The sequence below is a fragment of the Pocillopora verrucosa genome, chromosome 10, assembly GCF_036669915.1.
Source record: "Pocillopora verrucosa isolate sample1 chromosome 10, ASM3666991v2, whole genome shotgun sequence".
In the NCBI taxonomy this organism is placed as follows: Eukaryota; Metazoa; Cnidaria; class Anthozoa; order Scleractinia; family Pocilloporidae; genus Pocillopora; species Pocillopora verrucosa.
Window position 1 is genome coordinate 19,602,577 of NC_089321.1, and position 17,863 is coordinate 19,620,439.

Below are 17,863 nucleotides of genomic sequence, written 5' to 3' on the forward strand. Positions count from 1 at the left end.
AGAGGGGGAATATCACAGAGGGAATGAAAAAAGAAACTGCTTAGTTTTTGTTTTATTTGAGAACTTTTTTGATTAGGAGAGTCGATACTTTTACCACACGCATAATGTGATTCTCGAAAGCATTATCTGAACTAACGGAAACAACTTTGAAAAGAAGGGTGTTTCTTTATATTCAGGCTCAGCTTTTTTTCGCAGACAAAGCTACCTTTAATGATTCCAGTTCTTCGTTGCTCTAAGTAAGCAATGATTGAGTTTGTTTCAGATAATTGAGTTGAAATGTTTAGTTCCTTTTTAGGGGGTTTACTTGGAAATTAGACCTTAATTTTGTGGACGAAGTAATTCGCATTTTGTTTTCCTGAAACTTGAGGCAACTATGTCTAGTAATACATGTACATATGATTATAAAAGTGATTACTTTACTTTATTAGCTCTTGACGCTTCATCCGTCTCTTTGACTTTGCACCTCAGGTCACTCATGTGAAATAACATGGCTCGCACGGGCTTTTCACGGTTTACCTTTCACACGGAAAGAATTGTGTTGACATTTACCAAGAATGACACGTGGAGAAATGCCGGTTTTTATTTTTTTTCCGGTTTACAGGTTTCTTAACACCCTTCTCATCCTGTTATCTGGTGTGTTTGGTGTGTTTGAGGACCCCTCTTAACGTTCGTGGACAATTTGTTATTTTTTGGTGTTGCTTGTACATACAAAGTCACAATTCAATTTTACAGCCCCTGTTTATTTTTCGGTGCAGTCATTTGTAATGAATTAAATGGCAACCAAACTTTTGCTTGATGTTGAAGAAAAGCAAAAACTAAACTTGCACAAAGCTTTTGTTATGGCAACCGGCTTCTATGCATATATTAGAGTGCTTTAGCAAGAGGACGGGAACGTCATTTCAGAACGGCGCGTGCAGCAAAAATGCCGAGAAGAAATTGGGTCGAGAACGCCGTCGCGTTGTGTTAAAAAGTGACTTAGCAGTCGTTTCAAAGAACCGTCCACGTTATGTTTGTTCTTGAATATCCTAACGTTGGCTCTTTAGGATCACTATCAGCTTTGAATTTTGGGTTTCCTAGACCACTTGAAGGAAAACGAAATTATCTTCTTTGAGAGCGTTACAAGCACAAACCGAGGATAGTTTACTACAAGTGAGTTGTTAATATGAATCCACTTGGGCGATTAAACTTTGAAATTATTTCATTCCAGTTAAGTCTCGAGTCTGAAGATTCATCTATCAAATTTTGAAGCCCACTAAATATTTTTTTCTATGATTTGTATCGCTGTCATTTCGTTTTGTGCTTCCAGATTTCAGCACTACTCGTTTTTCTTCATAATTTTGTAAAGTATAATTTGGAATTGAAATCGTCACCGTTTTTTCCCTCGTTTACTTAATATTCTTCTCAATCATGACAATACACCTATTTTAAGCACCACCTTCTTAGAGTTGCAATGTATTTTGAACGGAGTTATTAGGAGTTATGGCGAAAACATGTAGAAATCAAGCGACCCAACGATGGAGTTGTTTACAATGAGTTCCCGTTTAACCATGGACGAATGAAATGTACTCAAACTAATCACCAACGAAACGGTTAGACTGAGAAATCAGACTTCGTTTCTGTTTTATTTTGTTTTTGTTTTATTTAATTTTTTGAACAAATAAATTCGTTCAAGTACTGAATCAAATAAAGAGATTCAGAAAGCCGTGCCGAAATCAAGTTGATTGTTATTTTCTTTCGTAGATGACTTTCTTGTCTAAGTTTTCACCGGCGCTGATCAAAACTAAAGACATAAAAAAGTGCAAACCCGAGCTATTCTCAATTTTTTTTTTTATCTCTGACTTCAATTCGCAGAACAATTTTTAATCACGGTTAAAACGACAATGACAACAAATAACACTGAATAATATAGCAGGTAGCCTTTGTGTTGTTTCACTTTGATAAACTTCAACATGAAGCAAGTTTAATTTATTGATGAATTAATTCACGATAAAATTAACAGCACCCGTTCTTAGAGTTTTCATACATGGTTTAAGAAATGTATCAAAGAAAAGCCCTTATGTTGCTTTAAGCCACGCTCAATTACTAGGTAACTGAGCCCTAAAATCTTAGATCGCTCGCTGACGATCGTGTTTCCTTTCGGGAATCCAGAATAAATGTAGCGGTAAATTTTCACAAATTCACCGAATAAGACAAAGAAAGGAATCTGGTTGTCCTGGAAATGAGTTCTGAAATCATTCCAAACAGCATTATCTCGTTTATAAGTGCACAATAAACGCAAATCCTAGGCGTTTTGGTCACGACGGGAAAACCAGCGAAATGACGTCCTGAACTTGATGGGGAGAACGGCAACGCTAACACCGGAAGTCGAAATAGAGTCGTGTCCAGATTATCCGCGCGGTTTCCTGTTCTGAAATGACGTTCCCGTCCTCTTGCTAAACCACTCTATTAAGCAAATGTGACTTGGTTTGAAAGCAACATCTAAACTCTTACGAGCCTTCAGTTTAACATGAAAACCCTTGATTTCTTTTCCCCATCATCGTGGTAATCTAGAAAATTCAAACTTCTAGACAAAAGTTCCGAAACCTTCCTTAATTTCAAAGTTTTAGTTGACTTCTGGTCCCCGTTCTCTGAAAAGGAATATCCAATCACAACGTTTAATAGGCAACTAACTAGATAGATAGATAGATAGATAGATAGATAGATAGATAGATAGATAGATAGATAGATAGATAGAGAGGATATTTACAATCGCTTTGCAACTGAAAAATTGAATTACACGATTATTAAAAAGGCTAATATCAATAATAACATTGAAAAGAACTATCAGTGGTTTAAATAAATAAAACTTCAAGGGCATCAAAAGTGATAAAACTATTACCAATCTTTTTGTATGGGTGTATGAATTTGTGATACGCGTGGCGTCTTTTGGTTATTATCACCAACATCCGCTACTTTTTTATTTACGATTTCCAGTAAATTGGAAAATGTTTGACTTCACCACTATTGTTATACTGCAAAACATAAAACTTTTCTTAGCATTGATACCACATTCTCGATATAACCATTAATAGTGTTGTGTTCCCAAATGTTGATGTATAAAGGAAGGGGGGCGGCGGAAGGGGGTTACAAATGGAACATTTCGTAGACATTAATTAAATTCTCAAAACGTGACTCAGAGAAAATTGTGATAAATTCTTTTGATTGGTTCCAGAGATTGTAAGAAGGCCAGTAATCGTCTAAGATTTCGAGTTTTCAGTAGTCTTTCTACAATACGCCGTAGCGATCGACTGAAACGCTCAGTTCTGAGATTATCAAAATAGTACCAATTGCGGATCTTGACAAAGCAGATGCAATGAATTGATAGTTAATGGCAAAATATTGCGCTTTTTTATTACCACCTATATCCGATATTTTTTTAAATTGACTTAAACTTAGTTGAAAAATATTATAAATCATTTTCTAATCGCTTTTAAACCTATAAAAGGGTTCTCTTTATTAGCGACCACTGATTTCATTTTGATTACTGTAGATGGTGGTAGCGGCGGCTTCAATGGTGATGGACAAATGCACCGAATTCTATCCAGTGGAGGGGGAAATCTTCTCGGCGGAGAGGGTGGTTGTACCTGGAGTATTGGAGGTGGCGGTAGATTGTTACCCTGGGGGGGGGGGAGGGGGATGGTGGGGCTAATGAAGAGTTTTCCGTTGGAGGAGGGGAAGGATCTTTTAACAAAGGGAAAAAGCAAAATGAACGTTGCAATAATAGTGCTGTACATGGTTGGGTTAAGGGATCACGTAGTTTACTTCAAATTTCCAAGAAATATAATTAAACATTACCTCAGCCGTAAATTCATTTCGTTTGAAACTTTAAAATATGTTTGAAATAGCGTAAACCAAAAAATTATACCGTGTATTTTTAAAATGCATTTGAACCCAACCAAAATCAAATGCAAATGAAAATAGCTACAACACCAAAGGGGCCGGCTCCTCGTTTCTGCCGCACTGATTCATATCATACATAGCCGCCAATCAATCAGACATTTTTCCTTAGCAATTTTTGAGGATGATATCAGCAATATTTCAATTATTATCACTGTTATCAACATTAGGGGAAAGTTATCTCAACGGCTAGCCGGTTCATTAGTGCGAATGCTTAACAATCTACTTTTCTATTTACTAATGACACTTATTATGAAGACGACAGCAGCCCTTAAAAACGTCATTAAGTTCTCCTTTAAGATCTTATCTAGATCACTTGTTCATTTGTTCCCTCAAAATTACAACGCTTTTTTAGAAAATTATCAGCGAAATCAGTGATTGAAAAGAGAGTGGAAACATATATCAAAATAAGACATGGGAAATAGAGAATAATACTTGGGTGCACGCAGAATTTCTTTTCGAATGTTCCGATAGCTTACGAGTGAGATGCCGAGTTGAACACGAGAAGAGAAATTCTTTATCTCCAAGCAACCATGTATCGTTTTGTATATTTTATAAACGCAATAGCCCTTCACTGACGAGAAAAGCCGACTTTATTAACGAATGAAAATAAAACCATCGACATTCCTCGAATTAAAATCGTAAAGCGCGTCGACGCTAAGGCTCAAGATGAAACAATGCATTGAATGGCCACAAAAACGACAATAGGCGTAATTTTCAATGTAAAAATTTCCCAGAAATCGACTTTTTCCTTACTGAAAGAAGAAATCTTCGAGGTACTCGGTTGAAATCGACCTGTGGCACATCTTACAATGTCGATTTCCGTGCTTATTATCAAATGCTGTCACCAGAGCCACTGAAATCGTAAATTTCAGTTTTTTTTTTCGTATTTTGGTTCGAGGAAAGTTTGAACGTCACTTTCCGTAAGCGATACGGTTTTTTCAGCACTTTAGCAGTCATAATCCAACAAAATCTGGACCAAAACTAAATCGTAAAGACTTTGCTGTTCATTCATCAACCTGCACGAGTGGCGCGAAAGGCGACTGACGTGACAGTAGCTGATTGGCGATATCAAACACGCGTGAAAAAATTTTTTTTCTTTTTTTCTTTTTTTTTTCTTTTTCACTTTTACTGTTACGGCTTTTTCTCAGACTGGAAATCCTTGTATAACACCTTAGTTTATATGATGAATCTCTTTATCGCTCTCTAACCTCTCTGAGCCAGTAAATAGCAATAAAATTCTAGAAATTTCCCTCTGTGTAATTCCAACAACAACACGAAGTCGTACATTGCATACCCAGAACTGCAAAGAGAAAGCTAAATGAATTTTTACTCTTGAAGTGGATATTTGATTCTCTTCGATTAAGTTGTAAGAGAATCAGATCACTAAGTCAATCTTTCCTGACCAAAAGTACGTTTTCCAAAGTACATATTTACTAAGAAATTTCGTTTACTAATTGGAAGGACATCCGTAAGAAATGTGTATATAAATAATCATTAAGGCTTCCCGTTTTTCGCCTTATTTCTCTCTTTCCCTAGATGGCTGGATGCACGACTTGGTTCCTTATTCTAAATTCAAACTTCCTCATTTCTTTATGTCTCCAACAGCACATCAGTAAATTAAAAAGCGAGTTTAACATTGTCTGCATCAATACTTCGTCGATGATACAGATGAAAGGAAAAAGACCAGGCAGAAAACAAGGGGAGGAAGGCAGACTACAAGAGCACCAATCACAAAAACAGTTTTCTTAAGCGTTTTTTTCTCTTGGGGGCGACGTGTTTTATGATACAAAATCACACAAAGAAAGGCAACGAAAACGATATCAGAAATAGTGTTTACGAATTCATGTATAATATTTGTATCTGTTTTATCAGGGAAGCTATACAACTTATTACAGAAGACAAATTTAAACTCGAATTACTTACTATTGAAAATTGGATGATTACTTACAGGAAAACAGAAATTTTTTAAAGTATTTTTTTTGTTACTTACGTATTACTTACAATGGAAAATTGGATAATTACTTACAGGAAAACAGAAATTTCTTAAAATATTTTTTTGTCAGTTAAAATGCAAATAATACATATACAAAAAATACTGCGCGGTATAACGGCATTAAAATCGAATTTTAAGTTTTCAATAATATTTCACCACATATTACACTTTTACAAAATATCACATTATCATTGTACTGAAGATGTTGATCGTTCAGTGTTGACTGTATAAACCGAAGTGTGCCGGTACAATGAGTGAGAGATGGCTGCGTAGCTCAGATACCAGATGCACGACCCACTAATATAAAAATGTTCATTACCTTCCCTACTTTTCCCCAACGACCAGATCAACAAGAAGAAGCGGAATCCACCCCCCCCCCCCCCACCCCTCTAACGCCCCACGCCCTTGGAGGGGTGCGGAACCCACCCAAGAACGTTCCTGAAAAAGTTCTCCGAACACTAACTGAATTAAATTTACATATAAGCTTACGAATAAGATAGATTAAAGACAAAAATTAGATATTTCGGTGGTTACACTATGAAATCGCCAATTACTGTATGGTGTGAGCCTTAAATTTGTCCAATGCTAAACATGTAACTCAATAACGGAACAAAAGCAGTCAGTTCTTCAGAATATATCTCACCGTCAACCTCGCTCTCTCCTTCCCCGGACAACAGCTACTTTACCTCCAAGTCGAAGTTGATGTTGGGTTGTTATGAAATAATTTTCAGTTTTCTCATTCAGTAATTTCATCAACCGGAACAGTTTCGCTTGAAAATACCAAGCTCTGATTAAGTGACCAAGCCGTTGAAATAGAGGACATCATAAAGATTGGGGCTAAAAAATACAAAGGGGAGTCTAACAGCTTCCGACAGCTTTCAGGACACTTGATATGATCTCAACGCGCTCTCAGTTGTTATCCGGTCAAACAATGGGAATGGCACCGAGAGGCGTGTTCAGAAGTTAGTTACCTTTTTTTTAGCATTCAAGGCAAATGAATAGTGTTGAGAGGTGCTCTCATGGACTCATCTTAAAAAAAAATTATTGCTAAATTCATCAACATTCATTTTGGATGTAACTTCAAAATAACCACTCCTTTGAATTATATATATTTTTGAGTTTAATACCTACTTGACTAAACTAATATAAAACATTTGAAAGGAATTAGGTAAAACTCAAATTCACACTATAAAACCCCTTGGTTGATGTTAGAGAATATATATGTTAGAGAGTATATATTAGTCTTTTAAAGAGTGCTTCAGAGGTAGATTTAAGTCAGAAGAGGAACAAAAAAAATGAACGAGTTATCTTAGAGATGTGTGCAAATCATTTCAGTTGATATTAATTTCAGCTCATTGTGCTTGCCTACAATGGGACATTTCCGTTCGCAATCAGTGCCATTCTCTTCTATATTCGCCCACTCTAACTCCTCTCGCTCCTTATATTTTGTGATTTCCGGAAGTGTTAGCAGCCGTTTTCATGTTACAATTAACAGTTAAGGTGATTAATGTGCGACAAAAACTAAAATAGAAATACTAACAATAAAAAATAGTGTCCCGTCAAATTGCCAAAAAAAAAGAAAGACAAAAAAAATGGGGGAGGCGATCTATGAGTTGAACTTTATTAGCTTTCAAATCACCATAATCAACAAAATTTATCACTGCATTATTCGAAAAAACTAGTTATCATTGCAATTCATGCGCGAGAAAATCTTAAGTGGAAACACATGAGTACCAGAGTAGAGCCAGTCAATCAAAGCCTCCGAAACCTCCAAAATCCAACATATTGATCCAAACGGTACAGTTAATCTTCAAAAGTCATCCAACTCAACAAATCAAGTTTATCAGCAATTTTTTCAAACTCTGAAAAATGGCAACCACCGAAGGCGACACAGCTAAAGTCCCTCTGGAGGTTAGTTACATCATCGCTATCATCATCAACACTATCACTTGTCCCTTCGTAGTTCTGCTCAACGTGCAAGTGATAATGGCCGTGAAAACAAGACGTCGACTCCGAACCAACAGCAACATCTTGTTGGCCTGTTTAGCGGTGACTGACGCATTAACTGGTCTCTTGGGCCAACCGTCATATATCCTGATGAGAATATTTCAATTATCAGGTCTCAATGGCAGCAAAACAGTTGGAAGGTTTCACTTCAATGTTGCAACTACATTTGCAGTGGCTTCATGCCTTCATCTGATTTTGGTTACTTTCGAGAGGCTTATTGCGATCAAATTTACGACGCACTACCCAAACATTGTCACTGGTAATAACATGACGATGGCAGTGATAGTTGTTTGGATCTTTGCTTTAATATGTAATTTTTGTCATGCGTTAAAGCTGTATCTAGTATTATATTACGTGGCAGGCCTTGTCGGTATTTCGTGTATCCTTTTCATTGTCTTCACATATGTGGTTTTATATCGTGAAACACGTCGCCACCAAAGGAAGATAAAAGTACAACAAGTACCTCAAGATGAAGTGGAAAGATTTACCAAAGAGAACAAGGCTCTTCAGACAACTGTGTTGGTTGTTGGTGGTGTTATCATCTGCCTTCTTCCAGTTTGTTTTTGTCTCATCGTTGTAGTTACAGGCCTTTATAGCTTTTGCCCTATCAATGGATCAATGTGGCAAACTTGTAATATGTTAAACTCGCTTGTTAATCCACTGATCTATTGCTGGAGACAAAAAGCAATTAGGAAGCTCGTGTTTACACACTGTAGAAGAAGGACCCAGGTCGTGCAGTCAGCCATCCAATGAAGAAGGGGACTTTGACAGAGGAACTGAAAAAGGAATCTGCTCAGTTTTTGTATGAGAACTACATTATTGATTAGGAGAGTCGACTCATTTACCACAGGCAAAATGTGATTCTCGAAAGCATTATTTGAACTAACGGAAAAGAAGACTTTGCAAGGAAGGGTATTTCCTCAAATTCAGGCTCAGCCTTTTTTCGCAGATATAGCTACCTTAAATGATTCCAGTTCTTCATTTCTCAAAGTGAGCAATGATTGAGTTTATTTCAGATAATTAAGCTTTAGGGTGTCTACATAGGAATTAGACCTTATTTTTGTTGATGAAGTAATTCGCTTGTTTTTTCCTGAAGCTTGAAGTAAGGTAATGCTTGGTATACGTGCAGATATGATTAAAAGAATTATTACTTTACTTGATTGGCTCTTGACGCCTCCTTCCATCACTGTGATTTTGCACCTCAGGCTATTCATATAAGATAGCATGGCTCGCACGAGCAGCGTCGTCTAGGGCTTTCACAGCTTACTTTCCACAGTGAAAGAATGGTATTCACATTTACCTGGAATGACACGTCGAGAAATTCTGGTTTTTGTTCCGGTTTATAGTTCTCCCACCATCCTTTTCATCCCGTTGTTTGGTGTGGGTGGTGTGTTTGAAGACCACTTTTAACGTTTCTGGACAATTTGTTAACTTTTTGGTGTTGCTTGTACAATTAAATTCACAATTCAAGTATTTTACAGCCCCTGCTCATTTTTTGCTGCAATCGTTTGTAATGATTCAATTGCAACCAAACTTTTGCTTGATGATGAAGAAAAACAAAAACTAAAACAACCTTTCTATGCATATATTAAACCATACAGGTAAGTCGGTGTAAGAGTAATTAAGCAAATGTGACTTGGTTTGAAAGCAAGATCTAACTCTTATTAGCCCGCAGTTTAAAATGAAAACCCTTGATTTCTTTTTCCCGTCATTGTGGTGATCTCGAAAAATCAAACAACAGTGCCGAACCCGCCAACGAGACTGCGGTTTTACCTTATGCCAAAGGTCTGTCCGAACAGCTTCGCCGTTTCCCACAACAACAAGGCGTACGCGCTGTTTTCAAGTCGGAGACTAGGCTAAGATCTCAGTTAGTACGGCCAAAAGACGCTGTCGACCCGGCTAAACAAGATGGCGTGGTTTAAAGGATTCCCTGTGAATGCAGAAAAGTGTACATCGGAGAGACTGAAAGACCTATGCAAGACAGAATTAAGGAGCACAATCGAGACATCCGACTCTCCCGTACCGAGACCTCCGCCGTTTCAGAGCATGCCCACAACACCGGACACAAGCCGCTCTGGAACGAAGTAAAGTTTATTGATCGTGACCCATATTACTACACGCGCAGGGTCAAAGAGGCAATTCACATAAGGCTTCACCCTAACAACATCAACAGGGATATTGGAATAGAAATTCCAGAAGCGTGGATGTCAACGATCAAAAACACAACAACAGGAGAGCTGTGCGACAGCGGACCGCCGAGGGAGGAAATCAATGAGTAAACAACAAGGATCGAAACGCACCAATCAGAGCTGCTGAAAAATAACTAATCACAGCAGAGCATCATGCTTTATAAGATCACACATGACCAGTCGACCTCATCGCCTGAAGAAGACTAGCAGTATGCAGTCGAAACGTCGCGATCTACATCACACGTGACTACATCGTGAGACAAACGAAAAACGTAGCTTTTATTGTTATTCACCACGATGAATAACCACAGCCTTTTCTGGCTTAACATTGATACCAAATTGTCGATGTGGCCCTTGATAGTGTTGTGTTCTCAGAGATGAGATTCAGTTATTGTTACTTTTTTCATATAGGAGCTAGATCCTGCAAGATCATGCAAGGTATAAGTGCGGTTATATATCCCATGATGATGGTACTTTCAAGTTTAAGCAAAACTTTATTTACTTGTTACAACTAGAATAACTTTAGGGAGAACGTTTGTGCCTGATAACAGCTAAGAATATCTTGAAAACATTCTTCCTTGGTGAATAAATTAACAGTTTCAAAAAATCGTTTCTGTGAGTTACAGAAAAGAGCCATCAGTGTCCCTAAATCGTAGGTCGATAATGGAAGTTCAACGTAAACTTTGGTAAGCATCAATAAATTTATTTCTGGTTGTCAGTATTTGCCTTTCCTTGTTCATTAAATGGATTTATGTTACAAAGTCACACCTAAGAATTTCATTCCTAGTATAGATCTGTAAGCCAAGATGAGAAACAGATATGAATATTTCGGACCAAAAGATTCGATCCTACCTAGCGTGGATATTGAAAACTGACTGGAAAATTAAATTAGAAAGATGGTGAGTTCTGAGTTCGGCAAAGAAATCAGAGAAGGATGGTTTCCTTCTTTTCACGAGCGTGGGATTCTGAGTCTCCATGAGGAATCGAACCTCACGCCTAGTAGAATTGTCAAAATCCAAGCTTTCGCCGATCCACGACATGATCAGGGATAAAATACTGTATGAATGAATAAATCTTTCAATCGAGATTTGTGGGAACTAGGCTATGTTTGCAGTAGATTTAACGTTTATGAACCAAAATCTGTTTGCCCCTAGCTACTACGAATTTTCGAGTGAAGTATATGGATGGAAAAAGTGAAAAGTTATAACGTGTAGAGCCGTAAATAATACTGATCTGAGTGATCTGACTGTCGTTTGCATCAATTATTATTTTAGAATTATCATGATCTATTGTCATAACATGATCACGTTCAGGATTTTTTCAGATTAATTTTTGTGACCAAGTTCCACCCTATTACTCGTTAGCTGGACGCAGAGCCTGAATTCTCATTCTGAATATAAACTTTATCATATATTTTTGTCTCCAGCAGTAAATCAGTGGATTGACAAGCAAGTTTATCAACGACTTTCATCAAGAGTTTGTTGATGAAGCAAACGTCATATTTTTTTCAAGTCTACAACTGAGTTCCTCCGGTCGTATTTCACTCGATTCCGAAGCAACATCTTACACCTTGCTTTAGCTGTGAATTTATCAGATTCGAGATGTTGAATTTTTCATAAATTAATCAATTACATTATTCTCAAAACACACAACAATGCAAACAAAATAGAATTTTATTGTATTCCTCAAAGGTCATGGGGACCTCGAATATTTGCCTTATACGATTACTCACTAACTGAATGCACGGCGTGGGTTCTTATTCTAAACACAAACTTTCTCATTTCTTTTTGTCTCCAGCAGTATATTAGTGGATTAACAAACGAATTTATCATGGCAAACGTTTGCATCAAAGCTTCGTTGATTATGCAAACGTCATAAATTCCTGGGGTTAAAAGCATAAAACAGAAACAAACTGGAAGAAAGCAAATAAAAACAGCACCCACTATAAACACAGTTGTCTTCAGCGCCTTGTTCTCTCTAGTGAATGTCTCTATTTCCTCTAGACGGAGTTGTTGTGCTTTCATCTTCTTTTTATGGCGACTTGTTTCGTGATACAAGATCATATAAGAGAAGGTAACAGAAAAGATACATGAACTAATGACAATGCTGCTTAAAAAAAAAAATATCTGTAAATTTTTTATCATTCTGAAAAACCCAATTATGAGAGACATGATCCAAACTAACAACACTGCTAGATTTATAGTACTATCAGTTACAATTATCAAATAGTACATAGTAAATTTCATCGCTATGAGCCGCTCGAAAGTTACCATCATCAGATGAAAGCATGAAGCTACCAGCAATGTAGACATGACATCGAAATGGAGATTTTTAATTACTACGCTGCTACTGACACCAAGTAAAAGGAATATCTGCCACAGGATAAAGGTTGGCTGCCCAAGGAGACCAGTTGATGCGTCAATTATCGCTAAACGGGTCAGCAAGATGTTGCTGTTGGTTTGCAGCCGTGATCTTCTTTTCACGGCCATTATCACTAGCACGTTGAGCAGAACCGTGAACGGACAAGTGATGGCGTTGAGGATGAGAGTAATGACATCACTAACCTCCAGAGAAACATCTGCTGCATTGCTTTCTCCACTAGTTGTGTTTGAAGCGCTCGTAAAGCTAGCCAAGGAGAAGTTTGCCATGTCGACTTGAAATTATACTGCAAATCAGCTATGTCTTTTGGGTCTGGTCATTGGTTTATCTTTTCAATTTTAACTTTAATCTACCGCTGAAAGTAATGTGCAAATGCTTGAAAACGGAAGGAGGAAAAGGCAGAGGAAATCTAATGCTTTTTATTGTAAGTAGTTTAAGCACTCCTAAGAATGACTTCCCAGTCTATTTACACAACGACAGTACAAGATAAAACTTGCATGGAAACACTTAACGCCTATGAATCATTTTTAATCCAAGAGCGATTGAAATCACTATAGATTTTTCATCCCATTTTTAGCGGTTGCGATAACTAGAAATAGCTTGCTCGTCTCTTCATACAGTATATCGTGCTCTAAATTTAATAAATTTTTTGCTTTGCAATTCTAGATGTAATGTTTTGTGCCTCTAAAGATCATTCTTCTTTCTTTCGTCAGCAAAGATTTGTATTCAAAGAAAAATTCTGCTATAATTCATTCGAAATTTATTTTCTTTGGCGTCACTGGATTAAAGAGGATTATTTGTGTCGAGGCTTTTTCATGGCCAGTTAAGTTTAAGTCTTAGAATCATTAGTGAGTTAAAAGCTCACTATTTTAGGTTCGTCAACCAAGTTTTATGTAAAATCTTAATTTATTTGACACCTGTCTCATCTTCGATACCATAGCCATTATTTGCTTGGGGGTAATGTTCAAACCTTCCAATTTTTCCGACCCAAGATTTCGAAATTTGAGCCAAAAAAAAACACATGTTAAGCGCGTCTGGGCTGTAAATTATGAATGAGGAAACGTTTGCTAACGAAAAAAAAGCGATGTTTACCCGTTACGGAGCCCGGTAAATTTTTTTTTTGGAGTTAATATGGTATCTCTTTCTGAATATTACCATACGAAGGTAGGCTTTAGTCTGTCTATTCAAGACTACCAAAAAAAGTTTATCTCTCTTATTTATTGGCGTTCTTGTTGGTTTTATTTCTTTTGCGATAGTATCAAAGTGCATTACTTGGCTTTTTATGGAGTTTATTGAGATTGATATGTAGCCTGAATTACATTAAACAATTAAGCCACACGATAACGCCTACAAATACAGGATTTGTTTCTTAGGACTACATGAAATGGGCAATTATGCGTGTGAGGCGAGAAATCACTTTTCAAAACATGCCGCACGGGAATGAAACTCCATTGAGGTGGTTTTGGCCTGTTCCAACCTCTCGCCAAGAGAGGCAAAAAACGGCAATAGCCAGATTACAGTAAATGAGACAAGAACAGGTTACGTATGGTGTACATACAAGTTACCTAAGAAGTTATCCAGAGGGAATTTAAAAACCTTTACCACAATTGAAAGCCGTATAATAACTTTTACGTAAGTAAAAAATGCATGTAAGCCCCAAATTTACAACGACGTGGTGTTATCTACTATAAATTAAGTGTAAAAAATTGGGCATTATCATGTGGGGGAAACAGTTAGGACTTGTACTCTAGCTAGGAACCGGGTTCAAGAACACCAAACAAAAACATCATTGGCCATATACGAAATGTAATCGTGTTGCATCAGGGTACTTCATCGCTCCGCATAACGCGAAAGTCACAGTTCCATAAGGTAAAGGAAGCTACATATATCAAGATCAGACGTTCGTATAAATCCTTGCTCTCAAAACCTAGTTTACTTCATTCAAATGAAAAAATATTGGATGGACGAAGTAGGAGTCTGAATTCAAAGCTACGGCACCAAAGATGAGATAGGTATAATTAACATTTTTAACGAAAATCTCAGTTGATGAACCTAAAGAAGAGAGCTTAAGACTAACAAATAACTTCCTTGACAATGAAAAAACTGCGATGCAACTAGATAACCGTTCAAACCTATGGTGCCAAGGCAAAAATTCGGTAGAGATACGTTAAATAAATAGATAACTTACATCACAGCCACAAAAAAATCCGAAGAGAGGAACGAAGTTTTATAAGTGATCGCGACCACAAAAAATGGGCTTTGGGGGGCAAAAAAACATGTGCTAATATGTGAAAAATCTTGAGCAATTTTCAGTCACTTTTGATTGAGATTGAAGAATGGGCTGAGCTCCAAGGAAATCAATTTGACTAGGCGGCGAAAAATGTTTTCGAAAAAGCTTTCTTTTGTGTTGTTGTTGTATAATGTAGACTGAGAAGCCATTCTTAGGAGATGATTTATATATTTGCCATGGGAGGAATTACCTTTTCTTTGGCTTCTTCGTCCTTCTCTTTCTGTGAGGGGAAAAAAATTTGGTGGAAACATTTGCCAAGTAATTTTAAGGATAGATCAGAGAAAAAACGCCGACCAAGATCAAGATGTAATTCGAAATAGCTGGTTGACTATAGTTTAAGAAATTCTTGGAGACTGTTAAATTAACAAGTCTAATTTTATATCAAGTGTTTTGCTTCCATAATTTCTGGATTCGCTGATGGTTTCCTTAGAAACAGACAATATTTTGAATAACAGAAAATACGAAAGGGCGAGCTTCTTGAATTGTTGAAATGCTGCTGTTAGCTGACGCCTTTTCTGAGTTCTGGGTAAAACAAATTTTGGGTCAAAGAAGATGGATTTACCGCACACCAAAACTGATCCTCACAAAACTTTATTGGAGCAAAGCAAATATCCTCACTTGGTGTACAATGTATTAAGCTTACTTTTCTGCAATGCCGAACAATTTTATGTTCTATTTTCTTTATTTTAACCACATTAAAGGAAATGCTCAGTTACTACCTTAAGCTTTGTAAAATATCAGTTACGGGTAAACTATTTTCATGTTCTGCCAAATATCTTTGAAGCGGTTTGTGATTCGTCAAGAATAATTTTTGACAAAGACTGATTGTATATCTTCTCTTTTCTTAAAAGCATGGTCAATATATTGAGGAACCAAAATGATCAAAAATCAGAATCAGGATCTTGGAGGCGCGCGTCATAAATTGCTGAAAGGGTTTCTGTCAGTTTCATAGTAAGTGTCATTAGTGTTAAGGAAAGAAGATTGCAAAGCATTACACTACTAAAGTAGCCTCTCCAGATAATTTTCATTGACAATTGGCAGCAATGAAAATAGTGAAATATTGCTGATAGCATTGCCAAAAATGTTTTAACAAAGATTTCTGGTTGTTTCCCAGGTATTTATGAATGTAGTGAATGCAAGTATTACATCTCATGGGAACCCTTATCACTATTTTGAGCATCGTTTTCGTAACTAACCTTCGCTACCGGAAGAAGATAAAGGCACAGCAACTGCCCCAAGGAGAAGTGGAAAGAGTTATCAAAGAGAACCAAAGAGAAATTTTCCCTATCACTGAAACATTGTGGCAAACATTTGTCACGTTAAAGTCTCTTGTTAATCCATCGCATCGGCAGAAATATTGGACAAGATGGCGGCCGCGCTTGCGCATTTCGTCCATAATGGCGTCCAAATAATATAAGAAACTGTATGGAAATTTGTAAAATTTCTAAAATATAACAATCAGGAGCTCATAGTCCCGTCTGCTCTCGATCGAGACATATTCAGTACTGATTCTGCTATTCATCAAACCTCACAGAGAGTCGATAAATAAAAACCACTTACTTCCCGAGCCAGTTCTTTTGTCATTGATCATTTGACCTAGGTCGCCATACAGTTCTTCAAAATCCGTCGTTCTCCATCCCAAACACTCGCCTATTACAGGAAAGTGCATCAATAAAGTCAACTGCTCTCGATCGAATTGACTGCTACATAGTTCGAAGCGTCCAAATATCCTGTAAAATTGCCATTTCCTCCCATCAAAAAAGTTCCCAACGCGCCAGAATATCCCTTATTTTCCACGCTGAGTAAGTGACGAGACGCCATGAAAACTATGACTGAAATAGTTAAACACGAGCAACGCTGATCTTCGAATCGTCGGCCATATTTGTTTATGTTCTTGCAGGGAAATAAATTAGTTATCGGTCCTTTTCGGAATAAAAATATGCCAGGCATTGAATGCAAATTTGGTAGTCTTAGCGCGAAAATTAAATTAAAGCAAATCAAAATTCTGACATCATGTCATCACTCTGCTTCGAAAAATCCCAAAGATTTACTTGCAGGTCTTCTTTTCTTTTTCTTCTCATCAAATAGAAGATCTGCGGTGCTCAAATTGTATAAGTCATGGTACGAAACACTCTTCTTTGCAGATCGAGCCGCGATCGCCGCCATATTGAATATTGAATTCTCCTTGATATTCTATTGTTCCGGAGTGTAATACGATATACCGCTGATAATTGTTAGCGGGCTCGAAATGTCCTTGATTTCTGGCGATGATTTAATACAGCAGACAAAAAGAAATAAAGAAGTTCATATTTAAAATAAGAGCCAAGGTCGTGCATCCAGCCATCCAGTGAAAGAGAAAGATACAGCGGAGAAAAAAGAAAAAATCTTCCTAATAATTTATGTACATTTTATTAGCGCATTTTCCATCCACTCGATAAACAGTTTTTTCATTAACTGTGTTCTGGGGAAGACATATTTTGGGTCAAGAAGGTTAAAATCTACTGTACGCAAAATCTGATTCTCACAAAACTTAGTTGTAGAGATGCAAACATTCTTGCCAGGAGTGCAATTTATTGAGCTTACTTTTTGTAGTTTTGGGTATGCATTGCGAACCAATTTTTAATCTGTTTTGTTTGTTTGTTTTTGATAATTTTAATCATATTAGAGGAAATCGGTTGTTCCTGCCAAATGTTTGTTAAAAAAAAAAAAAACAGAGAGAAAAAGTGACTGTCCCTATTTTACGGGTAAATAATTTTTTGTTACATACTATTTGTGCAGCTGATGGTTTTTCTCCTAGAATATAGCGATATATCTATTTCTGGCTGACACTGATACACCGATACAAAATGTTTCATTTTACGTTGTGGTATGTTTCTTTTTATTTCAACGTCTGGTTTCGCTGTTAATTTCCTTAAAAACATTGAATACTTTGAGGAAGCCAGAAGACGAAAAATAAGCATCAAGATCTCATAAGCGAGGTTTATAACTTGTTTGTAAGGGTAACTCCAGTTAGTTAGTCGCTTCAATTTTTTTGAAGCAAAAACACGCCAACTTTTTCCTCTCGGC

At 37.0% G+C, this 17,863-nt stretch overlaps 1 protein-coding gene across 1 annotated transcript; it reads left to right on the forward strand.

The window, feature by feature from the left end:
- Nucleotides 1-7,801: 7,801 nt before the first annotated feature.
- LOC131778444 (histamine H2 receptor-like) lies at nt 7,802-8,692 on the forward strand. The gene has a single exon (XM_059094861.1). It carries the CDS (start codon nt 7,802-7,804, stop codon nt 8,690-8,692), a length of 891 nt encoding a protein of 296 aa, XP_058950844.1.
- Nucleotides 8,693-17,863: the final 9,171 nt, after the last annotated feature.